We start from the raw sequence: 22450 nt of genomic DNA, 5'->3' as shown, positions 1-22450 counted from the left end.
ACTTTATGGCCACTCTGTATGTATGCTGACCGACATGTAAAGATTCCTTCAATGCATTTTTTCTATATAGTAACAGAAAAAAGGAAGCTGAAAAGCAGTATACAAGGCTGGACAATTAAGCTTTAGAACTCATCCTTTTTTATTATTTTATTTTATTATTATTATTTCTTCAGACAGAGCCTCAAGCTGTCGCCCTGGGTAGAGTGCTATGGCATCACAGCTCACAGCAACCTCCAACTCCTGGGCTCAAGCAATTCTCCTGCCTCCACCTCCCAAGTAGCTGGGACTACAGGCACCCACCACAGCGCCCTGCTATTTTTTGATTGCAGCCGTCATCGTTGTTTGGCGGGCCTGGGCTGGATTCGAAGCCGCCAGCTCAGGTGTACGTGGCTGGCGCCTTAGCTGCTTGAGCCGCAGGTGCTGGGGGGCCTAGAAGTCATCCTTGAAGAAGTGGGACAGCCTCATTGCTGAGTATCACTCCAGAATAGCACATGATACAAGGTCTGATAATTAAGTTTGCAAACTCATTCTAGAAAAATTGCTTTGAAGGGGGGACTAGGCGCTGGTGTCAGTGCTCAGCTCCCCAAGGGGCACACTTGGAAGGGGACCACAGTGGTGTTCAACAAAAAGTATTTAGGATGAGCTCATGAACTTAATTGTCCAATCTCATATAACCTATGATTATAGTTATATTAAATTTTAAAAAATATATACAAAAATATCTAAAAATGCACTGTACAAAAATGTACCAAATATCATCTTTGGGGATTTTGTGTGTGTGTGTGGTGAGATACAGGGAGAACTGTGAGACACAAAAACAGGTGGTTTTGATTGTTTTATATATTTTTATACTATTGGAATAGTTTTATGAGTATGTATTACTTTTATAATAAGAAGAAAAGAATGGAAAGAAAGAAAAAGAGAAAAATTGAAAGATTAGGTAAGTTTTAAGAATTGGTAAGAAAGGTATCAGACTATACGTAGGCATCTATGTAAAAGCTTGCTTTGAAATTATACATATCTATGACTAACTACCTTAGTGTTTTTAAACATACAGCCAAACCAATAATCACTAGGATTAGAACTATCCTATTTTGAATCAGGCAGAATAAACGATCTCTACACAAGTATAACATTCTTTCCTTTTCAAAGTTCTCTAAGTCTGGACAGTACTGTTTTGAAGTCTTGGTACTATGTTTAATTTTCAATGGACTTAAAAATGATTTCTTGTATTTAACCAGTATCTATCTGGCTAAACTATAACAGAACAGTTTTTTTTTCATTTTGATTTTTTTTTTGTGGTTTTTGGCCGGGGCTAGGTTTGAACCCGCCACCTCCGGCATATGGGACCGGCGCCCTACTCCTTGAGCCACAGGCGCCACCCAGAACAGTTTTTTTTTTTTAAACCAGACTGTCAGCATACATATATGCATACTCTTAAGCATCTCTTGATTTTATGGGATGATGACAGCTGTGTTAAATTGTGAGAACGTGAATGGGACTCTGAGGGAGGGTTAGTCAACAGCAGTAAGTGGCATCTACTTTACGGACCTTACTTCATCAGGCTCTCTGGGTACTGACTGTGTCACCCGAAGTATAGGCAGTAGAGAAAACATCGAGGAGGAGGCACAAGACTCCACTGATTTGCTTGGCAATATTAAACTATTAACTTTTTAGGGTTGTAGGACTCTTCCGCACAATGAGAGGCTGAGTAAGATCAACTGTTTACTACAGTTATTCAAATCAAGTATTTTTAAAGTCTTTTTATTTTGGAATAAATTTAGATTTACAGAAAAGTTTTTGTCTGTCTTTCACCTAGCTTCCCTTTAATGTTAACATCTTACATAACCATGTACTTTTTTGTCAACTCTAAGAAATTAATATTGGTAAATATTAACTAAGCTTTTAAACTAAACTATAGTTATTAAGTAAACAGACTTCCAGTATACTATGTTAAATTTAGCAAATATGACTAAAAATTTTTTTTAAATGCTAATTTCAACTTTTCCAATCTGTTTTTATAGAAAAAAAAAAAAACGATGATGCCAGTTAATGCTGTTGACTGACCCTCCCTCAGAGTCCAAACTCATGCTATGAGTTTGTTCCTAACTCATCCTATGAAAAAATTATCTTATGATTTGCACATAAATGTTACAGCACAAAGGGACCAATTTCACTAGGGTTAATTATGGAAAACCTAAGAAGTCAATTTTGAATACAATTTTACAATTTATTCTGGATAGAATATGTATAATTAGGTAGAAAGAGGTAGGTGACTAATATAGGAATGAGCAGTTTCTATCACAAGCTCACATTTGAAAGCTTCTTGTCTGAGGCATGTGCATGAGTGTGTATTTAAAAAAATCTCCCTAGTAATTTGACTCCCATGCAGACTACAGTTTAAGGGAGGAGGAGAGATAAAGAACTATTAAAATGATCACAAGAGAAAGAAGAATATCGTCACGTCCTTAAAGACAAGGGTAACCAACTGTGTTTTGAAATAGTAAGTGATCAACCATGTCAAATACTGCAGGGAGACTGCAGAGAATGACTGTGGTCTAAATAATACCTCAATGTTGTTTTCTGTTGCTGGTTTCAGGTGGATTATAAGAGCTGTATAAAGGATAGGTGGACTGCCACACAGATACTGTGAAATTCCTGTGCAGACTGAGGTGGTAACCGTGCCTGTGTGTACATGGGGCAGTAGTGGTGAAGGGGGCAGTGAAGAGTGGAGCCTAGAAATTCACAGTGAAAGAATTCACAAGCTTGGAGTACAGTTTGGCACGGGGCGAGTAAAGGTAATACTGATATATCTGGATGGGTGTTTACTGGTGGAATACTAAAAGAAACCAAACGAAAGGGACCTACTCCAATTCTTTCTTCATTTTAGAAGAACAAAGAAGATAAAGTCTAGAAAAAAAAATCAAGAATTTGGTTTTATACAGTTGCTGGCAATACATCCAAACTTGCGTATTCTTTTTTTTTTTTTTGAGACAGAGTCTCAAGCTGTTGCCCTGGGTAGAGTGATCTGGTGTCATAGCTCACAGCAACCTCCAAACTCAGGCTGAAGCGATCCTCTTGCCTCAGTTTTTCTGTTTTTAGTAGACATGGGGTCTGGCTTTTGCTCAGGCTGGTCTTGAATCCTGAGCTCAAGCAATACCTACCTTGGCCTCCCAGAGTGCTAGGATTATAGGCGTGAGCCATTGTGCCTGGCCTAAACTTGAGTATTTTTTCAGATGCCTCAGGAGATGCAGTATTGGAGGAAGAGGTGAATAATAGGGTTAAAAATAAATATCTGGAAATCATCTGAAAAAGTCTTCTATTTGTACACTAACTCTAGAAGTAACATTTGCTTTTGCATCCATCCCACTTGATGCTTGTAACCCACTAAAGTAGGCAGACAGAAATGATGACCTTCATTTTACTGCAAGGATAAGGAACTGTCCGAGGTCATTCTGCCAGTCTCTAGACCTGAATAACTCAGTTCTTTTCCCACTACACAATGCTCCCATCCTGAACCCACTCCTAGGTAGTAGCCGAAAATAGACATGTGAACATATAAAAAAATTGTGATTAGGGCGGCCCCTGTGGCTCAAGGAGTAGGGCGCCGGTCCCATATGCCGGAGGTGGCGGGTTCAAACCCAGCCCCGGCCAAAAACCACAAAAAAAAAAAAAAAAAATTAAACCAACAACAACAACAAAAAATTGTGATTAGATGGTAACAGGCAAAAATGAAAATAGTTGTTTTAACAAGTTAGCTTGATTACATACAGTATATATTTTAATCTTTGAGGCATATTGTGATACTTGTCAGGTAGTGATAAAAACCATCCTTGAGAAAATCTGTCTGTTGGGTTAAATTAAGGTAGGAGGCTAACTGGTGAGAGTTCAGAACCCCACATATAGTATGAATTTTGACAAAGATCACAGAAGTGAGAAATGAAAGTATCTCATTTCCAGATTTCTAGAAATATTAAAACAAAAGAACCAATAATGCTTGGTCTTTGTTTAAAATGGGAACTAGGAAGTAAGAAAATAATCAAAGGTTGAGCCTAAGGAAACTGGAAGTCAGATAGTACTGTTAGTAACCATGAAAAGGGAAAGGGAAAGAAAGGGTAATGATTCTGAAAATAAGAAGGTAGTGGGGAAAAAGCAGGGAACAATTAATTTTAATCATTATTGAAATAAAGATTTTGGTAAAAATGAGACTACGAACATTTCAAAGCACAAGTAACAAGACAACCGTTTCCAATAAAGTTAATTACCATGCACGCCAGGGCCTATAATGCCATTTTCCATTTCCACTAAATTGTAAACACAAACTACAGATTCAGAAAAGTTAAATGACTTGTCCCAGGTCATTCAACCCCAGAGTGTGCAGGTGAGGCTCTGAGACCAGCGACTGCACCGCATTCTCTCCTGCACACTGCACGGTGAGCTAGTGAACTGTGAGACAGGCGCGAGTGTGTTCTGAACTAGCGAACTTTTTTCCTTTCCTTTCCTTTTCTTTTGTTCCTTAACTGTGCCACGTTCGAGGCTTTTCCAATGCTAATCATTATGTTTGCAATATTGACCCCACACTCTTCTCCCCTGTCCACAGTGCCCAACCACTACTTCTCTAGATTTCACTTCAATCATTCTTCCTTGGGGAAATTTCTCTGATACTCCTGTGAAGGTTTAGTCTCCTCGTTACACGCTCTAACTGAACTCTGTCTCTATTCTGGCACTTAACAGGTATACCTTCATACTTGCTGCATGATGCTTAGTCTATTACACTGAGCTCTGGGACAAGGCCCGTGTTTGTTCTTTGTTTTCCACTCTATATCTAGCTTTTAGCACAGCACCTGGAGTTTCCTAAGTGGTCAAATATTTATGGAATGAATAAGTAAATGAAAGCATTTAGTTTAGTGCTCTAAATTAACTAGAGCATGCAAAGACAACCAGACACAAAAACAAGCAAACAAAAACCCTGACCCATACAAGTAATTTAATCAAAGAGGCATAGTCACCTAAACTAAAATAAAATAAAGCAAAATAAAATCATCAGCATTACTTTGAGTTTTATGATACAGGGCTTCTTACCTTACTAAATTATATCTTCCTCATAATGCTGGGCAAGAAATTCTTTAAAAGAATTGTTAAGACTTATTTTTTATGTCTGAAAATTAGACTTTTAATATATACTATAACAAGTAAATGCTACCAGCATTAGCTATTATGATACTCAAAAATTAATCCTACTAAAGCTACTAATTTCCTTTCCTAGTAAATCTGGTGATACACACTCGGACATAAAGAGCCCCTGTAAGGACAATGCTTGAATTTCAATCCTAGGTCCATTACTATTTATTAAAACTCACTCTTGCTTCAGGTTCCTCATTTGTAAAACAGGGAAAATAGTACTTACAGGGTTGTCCTAGAAATTAAAGAAAATAATGCATGCATTTGAAGCAGTTTGAATAGGGCCTGGCAATCAACTTGTGTTAGCTATTGTTATGGAATAATTCTGTGTACATTTACATTTTTTTTTTTTACAAGTATATGCTCCATTCTCAAAACAAATTAGAATGAAGAAATCCAGAGCAACCACATCTATTATTTCAGGGTTGTCAGATAGCCGGTCAGATAATGGATTCGCTTATACAAAATTCCAAAACGTGGCAAAATTAAAAAGTGGCCTTTGTGGAGAAGGTGTTAAAAATAACCATTTTTCTTTTTTTTTTTTGAGACAGAGCCTCGAGCTGTTGCCCTGAGTAGAGTGCTGTGACATCACAGCTCACAGCAACCTCTTGCTCCTGGGCTCAAGCGATTCTTTTGCCTCCGCCTCCCAAATAGCTGGGATTACAGGCACTTGCCACAACGCCGGGCTATTTTTTGGTTGCAGCTGGCATTGTTGTTTGGTGGGCCTGGGCTAGATTTAAACCCGCCAGCTCTGGTGTATGTGGCTGGCACCTTAGCAGCTTGAGCCAGAGGCGCCGAGCCAATAACAATTTTTCCAATTTGTTTTCATACCCAAAACAAAGCAAAGCATTTTTTTGGCAAGTCAGCATAAGATAATTTACCACAGATTTTTTGCCCCCGCCCCCCTTTTTTTTGTGGGTGGGAAGAGAGTTTTTTTTTTTTTAATAAACCAAGAAATATTTTTTTTCTCTCAAAATGCAAAAGGAGTAATATTTATTTGAGCACAGCTTGTGAAATCTAAATGTTGAATTAAGACAGATGATCATCACATTTGCTCTAGCTTATCAAATTCTTTTCTTTTTTTTTTTTATTGTTGGGGATTCATTGAGGGTACAATAAGCCAGTTACACTGATTGCAATTGTTAGGTAAAGTCCCTCTTGCAATCATGTCTTGCCCCCATAAAGTGTGACACACACCAAGGCCCCACCCTCCTCCCTCCATTCCTCTTTCTGCTTCCCCCCCCATAACCTTAATTGTCATTAATTGTCCTCATATCAAGATTGAGTACATAGGATTCATGCTTCTCCATTCTTGTGATGCTTTACTAAGAATAATGTCTTCCACTTCCATCCAGGTTAATACGAAGGATGTAAAGTCTCCATTTTTTTTAATGGCTGAATAGTATTCCATGGTATACATATACCACAGCTTGTTAATCCATTCCTGGGTTGGTGGGCATTTAGGCTGTTTCCACATTTTGGCGATTGTAAATTGAGCTGCAATAAACAGTCTAGTACAAGTGATCTTATGATAAAAGGATTTTTTTCCTTCTGGGTAGATGCCCAGTAATGGGATTGCAGAATCGAATGGGAGGTCTAGTTTGAGTGCTTTGAGGATTCTCCATACTTCCTTCCAGAAAGGTTGTACTAGTTTGCAGTCCCACCAGCAGTGTAAAAGTGTTCCCTTCTCTCCACATCGACGCCAGCATCTGCAGTTTTGAGATTTTGTGATGTGGGCCATTCTCACTGGGGTTAGATGAGATCTCAGGGTTGTTTTGATTTGCATTTCTCTAATATATAGAGATGATGAACATTTTTTCATGTGTTTGTTAGCCATTCGTCTGTCATCTTTAGAGAAAGTTCTATTCATGTCTCTTGCCCACTGATATAAGGGATTGTTGGCTTTTTTCATGTGGATTAATTTGAGTTCTCTATAGATCCTGGTTATCAAGCTTTTGTCTGATTGAAAATATGCAAATATCCTTTCCCATTGTGTAGGTTGTCTCTTCGCTTTGGTTATTGTGTCCTTAGCTGTACAGAAGAAGCTTTTCAGTTTAATGAAGTCCCATTTGTTTATTTTTGTTGTTGTTGCAATTGCCATGGCAGTCTTCTTCATGAAGTCTTCCCCCAGGCCAATATCTTCCAGTGTTTTTCCTATGCTTTCTTTGAGCATTTTTATTGTTTCATGCCTTAAATTTAAGTCCTTTATCCATGTTGAATCAATTTTTGTGAGTGGGGAAAGGTGTGGGTCCAGTTTGTGTGGGTCCAGTTTCAGTCTTTTACATGTAGACATCCAGTTCTCCCAACACCATTTATTGAATAGGGAGTCTTTCCCCCAAGGTAAGTTCTTGTTTGGTTTATCAAAGATTAGGTGGTTGTAAGATGTTAGTTTCATTTCTTGGTGTTCAATTCGATTCCAAGTGTCTATGTCTCTGTTTTTGTGCCAGTACCATGCTGTCCTGAGCACTATGGCTTTGTAGTACAGACTAAAATCTGGTATGCTGATGCCCCCAGCTTTATTTTTGTTACTAAGAACTGCCTTAGCAATACGGGGTTTTTTCCGGTTCCATACAAAACGCAGAATCATTTTTTCCAAATCTTGAAAGTACGATGTAGGTACTTTGATAGGAATGGCATTGAATAGGTAGATTGCTTTGGGAAGTATAGACATTTTAACAATGTTGATTCTTCCCATCCATGAGCATGGTATGTTCTTCCATTTGTTAATATCCTCTGCTATTTCCTTTCTGAGGACTTCATAGTTTTCTTTATAGAGGTCCTTCACCTCCTTCGTTAGGTATATTCCTAGGTATTTCATTTTCTTTGAGACTATGGTGAAGGGAGTTGTCTCCTTAATTAGCTTCTCATCTTGACTGTTATTGGTGTACACAAAGGCTACTGACTTGTGGACATTGATTTTATATCCTGAAACATTACTGTATTTTTTGATGACTTCTAGGAGTCTTGTGGTTGAGTCTTTGGGGTTCTCTAAGTATAAGATCATCTCGTCAGCAAAGAGGGAGAGTTTGACCTCCTCTGCTCCCATTTGGATTCCCTTTATTTCCTTGTCTTGCCTAATTGTATTGGCTAGAACTTCCAGCACTATGTTGAATAGTAAAGGTGACAGAGGACAACCTTGTCTGGTTCCAGTTCTAAGAGGAAAAGCTTTCAGTTTTACTCCATTCAGTAAAATATTGGCTGTGGGTTTGTCATAGATAGCTTCAATCAGTTTTAGAAATGTGCCACCTATGCCTATACTCTTCAGTGTTCTAATTAGAAAAGGATGCTGGATTTTATCAAATGCTTTTTCTGCATCTATTGAGAGGATCATGTGATCTTTATTTTTGCCTCTGTTAATATGGTGGATAACGTTTATGGACTTGTGTATGTTAAACCAGCCTTGCATCCCTGGGATGAAGCCTACTTGATCATGATGAATGACTTTTTTGATGATAAGCTGTAATCTATTGCCTAGGATTTTGTTGAGAATTTTTCCATCTATATTCATGAGTGAGATTGGTCTGAAATTCTCCTTTTTGGTTGGGTCTTTTCCTGGTTTTGGTATCAGGGTGATGTTTGCTTCATAGAATGTGTTGGGGAAGATTCCTTCTTCCTCAGTTTTTTGGAATAATTTCTGCAGTACAGGAATAAGCTCTTCCTTGAAGGTTTGATGGAATTCTGGAGTGAAGCCATCTGGAGCAGGGCATTTTTTAGTTGGAAGCTTTTTTTTGTTTCTTTGATCTCAGTGCTTGAAATTGGTCTGTTCAGGAGGTCTATTTCTTCCTGGCTAAGTCTAGGGAGAGGGTGTGATTCCAAATATTGATCCATTTCCTTCACATTGTCAAATTTCTGGGCATAGAGTTTCTGGTAGTATTCAGAGATGATCTCTTGTATCTCTGTGGGATCAGTTGTTATTTTCCCTTTATCGTTTCTTATTGAGGTTATTAGAGATTTTACTTTTCTATTTCTCATTAGTCTGGCCAATGGTTTATCTATTTTATTTATTTTTTCAAAAAACCAACTCCTTGTTTCATAAATTTTCTGAATGATTCTTTTGTTTTCAATTTCATTGATCTCTGATTTGATTTTGGATATTTCTTTTCTTCTACTGAGTTTAGGCTTAGATTGTTCTTCTTTTTCCATTTCCATAAGATCTCTTGTGAGATTGTTGATGTGCTCTCTTTCTGTTTTTCGAATGTAGGCATCTAAAGCAATGAATTTTCCTCTCAAAACTGCTTTTGCAGTATCCCACAGGTTTTGGTAGCTTGTGTCTTCATTGTTGTTATGCTCAAGGAAGTTAATGATCTCCTGTTTTATTTCTTCCTTCACCCATCTGTTATTCAACAAAAGATTGTTTAATTTCCATGCCTTTGGGTGGGGTTGAGCATTTTTGTTAGAGTTGAGTTCCGCCTTTAGTGCCTTATGGTCTGAAAAGATACAAGGTAAAATTTCAATTCTTTTGATTCTGTTGATATTTGTTTTGTGTCCCAGGATATGATCAATTTTGGAGAATGTTCCATGGGGTGATGAGAAGAATGTATATTCTTTATCTTTGGGGTGGAGTGTTCTATATGCGTCTATCAAGCATAGCTGTTCTAGGGTTTCATTTAAATCTCTTACATCTTTGTTTAATTTCTGTTTAGAGGATCTGTCCAGCTCTGTAAGAGGTGTGTTAAAGTCCCCTATTATGATGGTATTATCAGATATCATATTGCTCAGACTGAGTAAGGTCTGCTTCAAGAATCTGGGAGCATTTAAATTGGGTGCATAAATATTTAGAATTGAAATGTCTTCTTGTTGTAGTTTTCCCTTGACCAATATAAAGTGACCATCTTTGTCTTTTTTGACTTTAGTTGCTTTAAATCCACATGTATCTGAAAATAAGATTGCAACTCCTCTTTTCTTCTGAATTCCATTTGCCTGAAAAATAGTCTTCCAACCCTTGACTCGGAGCTTTAATTTGTCTTTTGCAGCCAGGTGTGTTTCTTGCAGACAGCAAATGGATGGCTTGTGTTTTTTAATCCAGTCAGCCAATCTATGTCTCTTCAGTGGGGAATTCAAGCCATTAACATTTATTGAGATAATTGATAAGTGTGGTAGTATTCTATTCGTCTTATTTGGTGAGAGTCCATTGCTTAGTTTTATCTTTTGCATCAGTGTGGAGGTTAGGTTCTGTCCTTTGATTTCTGAGTTCTTACTTTGCTGCTGATCCATTGTGGTGGTCAGTGTGCAGAACAGGTTGAAGTATTTCCTGTAGAGCTGGTCTTGTTGTGGCGAATTTCCTCAATGTTTGTATATCCGTAAATGATTTGATTTCTCCGTCAATTTTGAAGCTTAGCTTAGCAGGGTACAGAATTCTGGGCTGAAAATTGTTCTAAGTAGATTAAAGGTAGATGACCATTGTCATCTTGCTTGGAAAGTTTCATTAGAGAAGTCTGCGGTCACTCTGATGGATTTGCCCCTGCAGGTCAACTGGCGCTTACTCCTGGCAGCTTGCAGAATCTTTTTTTTTGTCTTGACTTTGGACAGGTTCATCACAATGTGTCTTGGAGAAGCTCGGTTAGAGTTGAGGCGACCTGGGGTCCGATATCCCTCTGAAAGCAGTGTGTCAGAATTTTCGTGATGTTTGGGAAATTTTCTTTTATAATATTCTCTAGTATGGCTTCCATTCCTCTGGGGCATTCTTCTTCCCCTTCTGGAATTCCTATAACTCGTATGTTGGAATGCTTCATAAAGTCCCATAATTCTGACAGTGAACGTTCTGCTTTCTCTCTCTTCTTTTCTGCCTCTTTTACTGTCTGAGTTATCTCAAGAACTTTGTCTTCTACCTCTGAAATTCTTTCTTCTGCATGGTCTAACCTGTTGCTGATACTTTCCATTGCATCTTTAAGTTCCCTAATTGACTGTTTCAGTTCCTTCAGGTCTGCTATATCCTTTTTATATTCTTCATATGGTTCATCTCTTATTTGATTCTGTTTTTGGATTTCCTTTTGGTTATTTTCCACTTTATTAGCAATTTCCTTCATTGTTTCCATCATTTCTTTCATTGTTTTCAACATGTGTATTCTAAATTCCCTTTCTGTCATTCCTAACATTTCTATACTGGTGGAATCATCTGCAGTAGCTACCTCATGGTCCCTTGGTGGGGTTGTTCTAGACTGGTTCTTCATGTTGCCTGGAGTTTTCTGCTGATTCTTCCTCATGAGTGATTTCTTTTATCTGTTTCCTTGCCCTAATTTTCCTTTCACTTCCTTTTGCTCTTTAAGTTCTTGTGCCTGTGGACTAAGGGTTACAGGACCAGAAGGGTGAGAAGGTTGAAGAGCAAAAGAAGGGATGAAAGAAAGGAGGACCGAGTGATAAGAAAAAAAGAAAGATAGAGAAAGGAGAGGGGGTGGGTATAAGGAATATTGACAAAAAGAAGAGAGGCATAGAAAGAGGGAGACAGGGCAATATAGGTGTACAGTAGGGTACTTTGACACAACCTTAAAAAACCCCACCTTCTGGGGGTGCCCAGTTGCGTGGTTCCCTTGAGGTCAGCAGCTCTTTGCTAACCTGATCAGACACAGTACCCCACCTCCACCAAGTAGAGAGGAAAGACAAAAAAGCTATAAATCAAACCAAAACAAGCAAACAGAAAACTTTACGGGGATAAAATTGGGTGAAAAACCAAATGATAGCGGTAGAAACACTAGCAAAAATGAAGTTGAAGTTATTAAAAAAGGCAGCAATGGGAAATTATAATTAAACTAGGAAAATTGAGAAAGAAAAAGGGATCTGTGTGGAAAAGATTGAAATTAAAAAAACAAAAGAACATCGGCAACGTCAAAATAAACAAAAAAAAACAACCAAACAAAAAAAAAAAAAAGAAAAAAATACACAACCAAAACCAAAGCAGTTTGTATATGTTATTGAATATTGTCTGGGCAACACGTGGTCTTCTGGGGTATGAGATGTTAGTCACAGTTCTGATACGACTGGAGGCTGTTGATTTCTCAAACCCCAGCAGGTGGACACCCTAAATCTCTCTTCAGCCTACTTAAAAGGCACTTTGAACTTGTAAACTTGCTGAGCAGAAGCTTTCCCAGCTTTCTCGCTGGAATCACTGCTGAAGTGGCTATCCACTTACCCAGTGTGCCAAAACCGGTCTCACTCTGCCCCTGAGGGTTAGGGCTGCAAGGCGGCTCAGACCCCACCCTTAGGCTACTTGGTTGCTGGGTTACCAGCTCCCACCCGTTTCTAGCTCTGCGACCCTGAGGGCGGAGCTTGCCAGGGCAGATCACTGACAATGGATCCGTGTGACCCACCGCCAAAGACTATTAGCTCCGTCTGGCTCAGCGGCTCAGACTGGGGCCCCAGACAACGGCTAAAGTTCTCCGCACTCCCGCTCAGGCCTTCCCCAAGGCAGTTCAACTCAGTGCCAAGACCAAGGACATCAAAACAGTTCACAGGTAAGGCCTTTCTGGTTTGCAGTCTCGCTGCTACTGAACTTACAGTTGTGGGCGGGTTTAGACGGATTGAACACACGCGACCACTTGCCGGTTTTCCACTGTTTTAGTCCTCCTCTTGGGGTCCAGAAGTCTCTCACTGACTTCCTGTATCCTCATAGGACTGATGATAGGCAGTTCCCACCATCCAGAGATGCCTGGAGTCCTATCTCCCCAGACTCACGGTGCCCAGATGCAAGGAAGCTGTTACTCGGCTGCCATCTTGCTCCGCCTCCCACCAAGAAGTATTTTTATCAATGTTAAATGGCCTTATGCTGGCTGAAAAAGGCCTGTCTTCTAATCAACTTCTTAGAAGACATCTTTCCCCTACTCACCACCTTCTAGTGATAATGGTTCTTTTTATCTGTGTAAATCCCCAAGTTTACCTATTCCTGTCCCCCACTCCCACCAAGAGTTGCACTTTTTCTCAGTCCAGAAGCTCATGGAAGGCTGTCCTAATCTAACCTAACTCCCACTTCTCAGTAACACTCATGGTACATAAGGTATCACTCTATTTCTATAATAGTACCATTAAACCTCACACAGGATTGTGTTTGTACATTTGTTTTTATTTATTGGCATATAGTAAGGGCTCAATAAATATATAGGGTACCAAAGACATGTGTACACATTTTAAGAAACGAAAAAATTGTATTAAAATTGTAATATTCAAGTCATGTTTGACTTCAACAGTTTCAAAAGATACAAGATAACAAACGTTATTGGTATATATTATTACAATTTGAATATATTTTTTTTCCTTTACTAAAATGGGCATACATTTTTTGGCACTCTGCATTTTCTGAATGTGAATGAACTATGTAGCAGTTCCAAGACTAATGTAATGATACCGAGAGATTGCTAAGGCTTAGCATAGTGAGCGGAAAAAGCTGCACAGAACAATAATGTCCCCATTTTCATACAAAGACAAAGGAAAAAAATAACTACATTTTGATGGCTGGACACACACAAATTAACCGAAATAGGACTAGAAGAAAACTCAAACTGTTAAGCATGAAGTTAGAACAGTAGATTAAAAAGAAATTTATTTCTACTACATATTTATAGATTACTTATATCTTTTCACCATAAGAGTTCACATATAAATAATAAATACTGTATTTGAGAGATTTAATTTTTATTACTGGTACTTCGTAGCTTGCTTTTAAAATGAAGTGAAGTTATAGCTCTTAAAAAAAGCAGAGAAAGAAAAAGACTTGTAGGAATAGCTACTCTGATATTTTGTGACATTTTTCCTTGTAGTCTTTTCTTAAAAGACTTTCCTAAATAAGGCTGTAATTACGGTGTCCAAATAGTTTCACCTCCACAATTTCCCCCAACTTTCATCAAAAGCATCTTTGAGTATTTCTGCATTTTTCATAACGATATATATACACACATATATATATATTTTTAAGACAGAGCCTCAAGCTGTCACCCTGGGTAGAGTGCCATGGTGTCACAGCTCACAGCAACCTCCAACTCTCAGGCTTAAGCGATTCTCTTGCCTCAGCCTCCCAAGTAGCTAGGACTACAGGTGACCACCACAAAGCCCGGTTATTTTTTCTTTGGTTGTTGTCATTGTTGTTTGGCAGGCCCAGGCTGGATTCGAACCCGCCAGCTCTGGCATATATGGCTGGCACCTTAGCTGCTTGAGCTACAGGCGCCAAGCCTTATAACCATATTTTTAACGGCTACATCATTTTTATTTACACTTTCATTGAACTATTTTACTTTTTTTTTTTTTTTGGTGTGTGGTTTTTGGCTGGGGCTGGGTTTGAACCCGCCACCTCTGGCATATGGGACTGGCGCCCTACTCCTGGAGCCACAGGCGCCACCAGAACTATTTTACTTTTTAATGTTAATATTAAAATTTTGCAATAAACATTTGTGCTTGAGTAGTTTTTATTAGGAAATGGGCCCTCATACTTTCAGAGAAGTTTAATTTATATTTCTTTTGATTACCAGTAAAGAATTTTTTGGGGTCCTACTGGGTTTAAAAACTTCAATTTGTATGAACACTAAATATTAATCCTTTGTCATATCTTATGTAAACATTTTTCCTAGCAATACATAGCCCTCATTTTAAAAATATACACAAAATTTTATGTATCCAAAGCTGCTGCCATATCTTTTCAGATTTTATCATATCTATAATTAAAAGAAACTAGGAAGTACTTTAATTTTTCTATCATTTGACCTTTTAACTCTTTTGCTTCTGATTTAACTGGATATATTTTATGTGGAAATAACATAAATGGATTTAAAAATAACTGATAATCATCAGTTATGGCCACACTATTAGATCTCTTCCTGTTCCAATGATCTATAATATCATTTAGGGCACGTAATATTCTCACTTAAAAAATGGATAATCTGAATATTCTGTTTTACTGATCAATGTATTTCTCTCTTAATGTCAGATCCATAATGGTGTGCCATTGAGGTCACATTTCTAATATATAGTTAAGTGTTAAATACAGCCTGAATAAAAACGTACCCAAATCTGTATAAACATATAAATATAAATCCCAAGAAAATATATGAGATACTTACCACCGGTTTGATAATGTTGGAAAGAAGTGCTTCAAGTGCCTTAGTTTCTTCATCTTTTTCTTAAAAACAACAACAAAAAAATTGAACGTTAAGAAAAAAGCTTAAATGTAGCCCCTTCTTCCCTTCAAATATGTCTTCTGATATAAGGTTGGTATTTGAGACTTTGTTTTCTAATTATTCCTTTGTTCATACTTAGCAGTTTGTGACCCGTCAGCGTTTTTCTGCACCAGTTTTGATTTCCATTTTAACTGTGATTATTAGTTACCACGCTACCATATGTACACCATACGTATTTGTGTGTCTATGTATAAATACACAACCAGTAGGTTTTTCTTTTCTTTCTTTCTTTTTTGAGATAGACTTTCACTATGTCACCCTCGGTAGAGTGCTGTGGTGTCACAGCTCACAGCAACCTCAAATCAAACTCTTGGACTTAAGCGATTATCTTGCCTCAGCCTCCCAAGTAGCTGGGACGACAGGTGTCTGCCACAATGCCTGGCTATTTTTTTTTTTTTGTTGTTGTTGTTGCATTTGTCATTGTTGTTTAGCAGGCCTGGGCTGGGTTTGAACCCACTAGCCCTGGGGTATGTGGCCGGTGCTCTAACCACTGAGCTATGGGTGCCAAGCCAGGTTTTTCCTATAGAAAGTATTATTTTTATTCATAGTTATAAAAATATTCTCTCTGTAAAGTTACTTGCCAATGTCATGCCTCTTAGTAAGTTAACAAAGTATGTTTTTATTACATGCCTTAATCATGGTTTCCAAAATAGGAATAATAGGAATATAACTGGCTTGATCATAATTTATAAGCTACCACCACTGATCTACATAAACCTTTGGCTTAACTTTTCTGAAAAATCAGTTCTGAAAAAAAAAAAAAAGATTAGGAGGTCTCAAATACATGGAAGACAACTTTTGTAAATGTTGTTAATATATGTATCTTGAAGCTGTTGCAATATTATTTTAAATTTGTTGGTGAGAAATGAAGATTTTAAGGAAAAGGAAGATGGTAAGAAGGGTTAACAGAGCCTGGATTTTTACATTTCCCTCAAAGCTGGAAGAATTTTAATTCCTACTCGTATGTTAATTAGCTGCATTATTTGATAATTCAATATAATAAGAATCAAGAGTATATATTTAGAATAAGCACCTTGCAAGACTGAGAGAGTTGTGGTTACTGGGGATTATGAAATGGTAGTTAAGTATGCTTCATAGTCACTTTTGACAAAACTTAAAATTTGACATGGTCTACCTTCAGAAGTTAAAACAGATACAGTAGGTTTCAAAGAAACCCAAAAAGAACATATATGCAGAAATTATAGACATAAAGATAAGCAGTAGTAAGAGGCTACACATTATAGTCAAAAGTTCCGTAACTCCACACAGCAGACGTATGAAAAGGCTATTAAACCCAGCTTATATTTCCCTTACGGAGATGGAGTCTAGTATGTATAAACAGTAATGCTCAGAGTTCACATGGTAAAAGTCACAAGTTAGAAGGACCCAAGGAAAAGAGGGATTTTAAGAAAAAAGTTTTTGAAGAAAGGAATGGAGAATACCCTATACACGGCTTGGTGAAGGACATAACTAGTTGCTATTAGGGAATTTACTCAAAAAGAAGCTAGGAGAAATAAAGACTTCTGATAAAAACCAGCATAAAGGCTAAGAGAGAAACAAAAGGAATCTGGATTAATGTTATTTGAGTTTTCCCAGCAAATAGTAAAATTTATGATACAGATAAAATTACTAATTGAGTACTCTCAAATTGTCAAAAGCAGGAGCCTGATACTAATTTAGGTTCTAAAATATACTCCCCCCCTTCGCCCCCTGCCAACTTTTTGGGCTCTTTTGAGAATGTTTTTTCACATTTAGAAAGTGTTGGGCTATGAATCAATGGTTTATTTGGACCACGATGAAATGATTGAAAGGTTAGAATACATTTTTAGTGGATTGAATAATGATGAAATGCACCAGTGAGAGTGAGTATTACAGTTACCTTCAATTTCTATGTCAACTTGTGTACCTCCTTTCCCCTTCCCTGATTTGTTTTTTGCTGATCCTGTGTTTATACCACTAGCATTCTGCCCTTTTATAAGTCCATTATGTTCATTTGTGGGAGAAGGGCATTTCTGGGGTGATGATGGTGGACTGCTCATTTTATCTTTCTGTGTTCCTTGGCGATCCTTTAATTTTTTCTGCAAACGTTCATACGTTTTACTAGATCTTTCATCTCTAAAGTTGGATCTTCCATGTGTAGAGTGAGCATCTAGGAAGAAATAAAAAACAAATGTTAAAGGATCTCTTTCTCCAAATAAGATTGTGGCAGGAAAAAAAGAAGAAAATAAATCTATTATAAAAAACTTATAAAACATTTTGAAGATTTTTACAACACAAAGCTATTTTTGCATCTCCACTAACTGGCAGAACCAAGCAATGTGATTTAATTATAATTATCTATGTCAAATAAACTTACAGAGACATTTCTTTCCTCCTTCTTTTCCCAACTAACTATTAATCTCCATGGAAACAACTTGGTGGTACATTATGATTGTCAAGGTGAGGAATGAGATTTGAACTGAACTTTCCTCACTGTTCTTTTTCTTTTACTCTTTTGTAGCCACTACTTTTTACATCTCTTTCAACTCAAACATATAAAATAGGTAGAAAGCAAGTTACTGCCTGCCTATATTCCTTTATGACTTAAAAAAGGAAATCATCATGGAAAAAGTTTTAGGACTTCACAAAAAGAAATGAGTTGCAATGTATAATAATAACAGAACCTACATATAAAGTATTATATCTTCAGATACTGTAAAGTCAAGGTTGTAATTTAGAAGAACATATTCATTCTAATAAAAGTTGCACGGCAATATAATAAGGTCAATATGCTCAATAAATATTAATTCTATTGTCTCCAAACTTAATTTTTATATATTTTTTTGAGGGTAACAAGGAGATTATATTTACGAAGAACAAACGAGAGCACTTCCAAAGAGAATTAGAAGCGGGTCCCTCTCATGATGGAGAAAAGGTTGAGAGACCCATTTTTTAATTTTAAATTTAAAATATTTAAATTAAAAAATATATTTTTAAAAGCCTCAATAAAGAAAGTAGTATTAATTTAGTAGTGTTTTGAGAAAACTAGTACAATATTCTTGAAGTGATTATTAAAAGGACATGTACAAAAACTAAGAGTAAAAACATCAGCATGTGGATTATCTACATATAAAAGAGAAAATGTGGATCTTTACCCGGCACCATATACCAAAATTAACTCTGTAATGAATCACAGACCCAAATGTAAGAGCTAAAACTCTAAAACGCAGAAGGAAACATATGTGTACATTTATCTGTATGACCTTGGATAGGCAATACTAGTTTTGATATGATACCCGAAGCACAATCAAAGAAAAAAACAAACTGGACTTCATCAAAATTAAAAACTTTCTTGCATCAAAGCATACTCTGAGTAAAGTAAAAAAATAATATGGGAGAAAATATTTGCAAATCATACTGCTGATAAGGGACTGTAACCAGAATATATAAAACACTCTTAGAATCCCACAAAAGGATAAATAACCCAACTAAAAATGGGTGAAGAATCTAGACAGACACTTCTCCACAGAAAAATACACAAATGGTCAAATGAACACATCAAAATATGCTTGACTTCAGTTAGTCATTAGGGAAACACAAATCAAAACCACAATGAGACCAAAATTCAGACAGGATAGCTATAATCAAAAAACAGATAATAACAAGTTTTAGTAAAAATGTGGAGAAACTGGAACCCTCATATATCACTGGTGGAAAACAGCCACCGTGGGGCGGCACCTGTGGCTCAGTGGGCAGGGTGCCGGCCCCACATATCGAGCGTGGCGGGTTTGAACCCAGACCCGCCCAAACTGCAACAGAAAAATAGCCAGGCATTTGGCAGGTGCCTGTAGTCCCAGGTACTTGGGAGGCTGAGGCAAGAGAATCACCTAAGCCCAGGAGTTGCAGGTTGCTGTGAGCTGTATGATGCCACGGCACTCTACCGAGGGTGACAAAGTGAGACCGTCTCTACCAAAAAAAAAAAAAAAAAAGAAAACAGCCACCGTGGAAAATAGTTTGGGAGTTCCTTAGGAAGTTAAACATAGAACATATGACCCAGCAATTCCACTGGGAGCTACAGACACAAGTGTAAACATATGTCAATACAAAAACTTGTACACAATGTTCATAGCAGCGTTATTTATTGACAAAAAAAGTGAAAACAACCCAAACATCCATAAACTAATGAATAGATAAACAAAATGTGGTATTATTCATGGGATATAATATTAGCAAATTACAAAAAGGAATGAAGCACTCCTACATGAAAACACAGATGAACCTTGAATATATTATATTAAGACACAAAAGGCAATCGTATGAACATTTATCTGAAATGTCCAGAATAGGCACAGAGACAGAAAGGAGATTATAATACGGAGTGGGGAGAACAGAGGATTAGGAATGAGTAATTAACAGGCACAGAGTTTCTTCATGAGATGATACAGATGTTCAGAGTTAGACTGTGATAGTGAATATGGGATATAGTGATTAGACTAAACACCACTGAATTATACCCATTGGTGAATGTTATGTGAATTGAACCCTCACAAAAAATAAAAAAACATAGCAACTATAATCAATTAGCACTTATTTTTGAAATATAGTTATTCTTTTATGGTTTATCTATTACTCAAGATATAAAGAATATGTTACAGTAGAAAGGGCAGGAACTTTATTATCAAACAGAACTGAGAAGGTTAAAATCCTTAGCAACTAGCAATGTGACCTTGCAGAAATTACTTAACATTTCTGAGCCTTAGTTTCCTCATTTGTATTTTGCATAATACATTTATGAACACAGTGTCTAGCAAGGTTTAGGCTAAATAATGGTATTGCTAACTGCATGGAAAAGGGGTCACAGAGGCAGCTACTGTTTAGAAAGGCAGCACTGTCAGGTGTTAGGATCTGGTGGTAGATCACCTGGCATATAACCTCAAATACCATGTGACTGTTGCCCTCCTCCACTGTGTAACTAGGCTGTGGATTTGTCCATGTGACTGTTGCCCTCCTCCACTGTGTAGCTAGGCTGTGGATTTGTCCACGTGGCTGTTGCCCTCCACCACTGTGTAGCTAGGCTGTGGATTTGTCCACGTGACTGTTGCCCTCCACCACTGTGTAGCTAGGCTGTGGATTTGTCCACGTGACTGTTGCCCTCCACCACTGTGTAGCTAGGCTATGGATTTCTCCATGTGGCTGTTGCCCTCCACCACCGTGTAACTAGGCTGTGGATTTGTCCATGTGACTGTTGCCCTCCACCACTGTGTACCTAGGCTGTGGATTTGTCCATGTGGCTGTTGCCCTCCACCACTGTGTAACTAGGCTGTGGATTTGAGCCCTTCACTTTGTTTCACATCATTGTGAATCACATCCATGTATTCTAAAGAATATCCCTGCTGAGTAACAATGAGTTTTAACAACGCAAAACAGTAATAACTGTAATATCTAGTTTTTCCTTACAGTTTTCTCAAACACATTTGAAAAACGAAGTCACAATTAGCAGTAAACAAAATATAATCTGCAGTATAAACTCTTGCTACTGAAAAGGTATGTGTGTTGAATCACACTGCATGAGCCTAACTGACCTTGTGAGAGAGACAGAATCTCAAGCCACACCCAGACTTATTGAACCAATCTACATTACTTGGCTAAAGGAAACTGGTTTAAAAATATATACTAGTGGTTTAAAAATATGTATCTCACATATCCAGTATTTACAGGCTGTGCTGCTTCATTTAAATTTTATACTTAAAGTTATTCTTCTGTAAATTTAATAAGCATAACAGATAGGCACTGTTAAGTGCCAAAAAAACAATGATGAATGAAACAGATTCAGTTCTTAGGGAATTTATAGTCAAGGGAAATAGACGTACAAATAACAACAAAATAGAAAAGGTATTAAGTTCTATGAAACAAACAAACATGGTTCAGTTGAAAGCTGAAACATAAAGAATTAAAGGAACTCTTCTATGTAAGAGGGAAGAATCACGTGCAGAGGCACTGAGGGAAGGATGGGCTTGGGAGTTTTGAAAAACTGAAAGAGCAGGGTAAGCAATGGGACGAGGCAGTCAGTGGCTTAGGGCAGGGTCTTGCCAGAGCAGTGGTTCACAGCCAGGGCTCATTTTGGTTCTAAGGGGTCATTTGGCAATGTCTGGAAATAATTTTTAGATGTCACAGTGTCTACAATGTTGTGTGAGGAGTTGGAGTTGTGTGCTACTGGCATTAGCGGGTAGAGGCCAGGGATGCTGCTACACATTCTAAATGCACAGTTCTGTCCTCCACCACGAAGACTGATCTGTCCCAAAACATCAACAGTGGCACAGTTGAGAAACTTTGGTCTAGGGGAAAGGTTTAGGATGTTATTCTAAATGCAATGAGAAGTCATTGAAATCTTTTAAACAGGAGGTAAGTTTGATTAAAGTAATATTTAAAAGTGATTATTGTGGCTCAGAATGGATCTTTAGGGATAAGAATGAAAGCAGAAAACCAACTGGAAGTCCTGCTGGTGAAGTTGTCCTGCCAAGAACTGACGGTGGACTGAATCTGAGTAGCAATGGAGAGGAGTAAATAAAATTGGGAAACTTCCAAAAATAAAACCTATGGTGACTGATGTGGGGGTTCAAAGAGGAAGAATCAAATTTGACTGTCTGACTTTCCTGTGAGCAATCTGGGTGGCTAGAGCACCACCTACTAAGACAGAGAAAAAGCAGGTTCTGGGAATTCCACAGTGGAGATTTCTGTTTTAGAAACGATTTGACGGACAAGGACGAGACGTCCAGTGGAGTTACCAAGAAGGTACTTAGAAGTAAGTCTGGGGCTCGGAGGTGAGGTTTTAGCTGAAGATACAAATTTGAGAGGGGTCAGTATATAGTTGGTGTTTGATTTGAAAGCATGGGGAAGACTGAGATAATTATTTTGTGTGAGCTTTCTATTCCTCCCCCAAATTTATGAATTTCGTGAGGGCAGATCTTAGGCCTTACTCTGGGTTTTGTTTTGTTTTTAATTTTTAAATCCCTCACAGAACCCAGCACCCACCCCTTGTACAGTGGCATTATGGCCTTCAGGACTGTAGCATGGCATGGCAGAGCCCTGTCAGCAGGAAAAAGAAAAAGACCTCTTGTTTGAATGTGGCCCCA

At 37.8% G+C, this 22450-nt stretch overlaps 1 protein-coding gene across 4 annotated transcripts in view; it reads right to left on the bottom strand.

Moving 5' to 3' along the window:
• FNDC3A (fibronectin type III domain containing 3A) overlaps positions 1 to 22450 on the bottom strand; it is a 221288-nt gene that overhangs the window by 60323 nt on the left and 138515 nt on the right. For all 4 annotated transcript variants that reach the window (XM_053563739.1, XM_053563737.1, XM_053563738.1 and 1 more), the window contains 2 exons: positions 17218 to 17487; positions 15222 to 15280 (listed from right to left, as the gene is read on the bottom strand). In XM_053563739.1, coding sequence (XP_053419714.1) covers positions 15222 to 15280; positions 17218 to 17487 — 329 coding nt within the window. The remainder of the gene's footprint in view (positions 1 to 15221; positions 15281 to 17217; positions 17488 to 22450) is intronic.

This window comes from Nycticebus coucang, chromosome 15 (genome assembly GCF_027406575.1).
Source record: "Nycticebus coucang isolate mNycCou1 chromosome 15, mNycCou1.pri, whole genome shotgun sequence".
NCBI classification, from domain to species: domain Eukaryota; kingdom Metazoa; phylum Chordata; class Mammalia; order Primates; family Lorisidae; genus Nycticebus; species Nycticebus coucang.
This window is presented reverse-complemented; position numbering and strand designations above follow the sequence as displayed.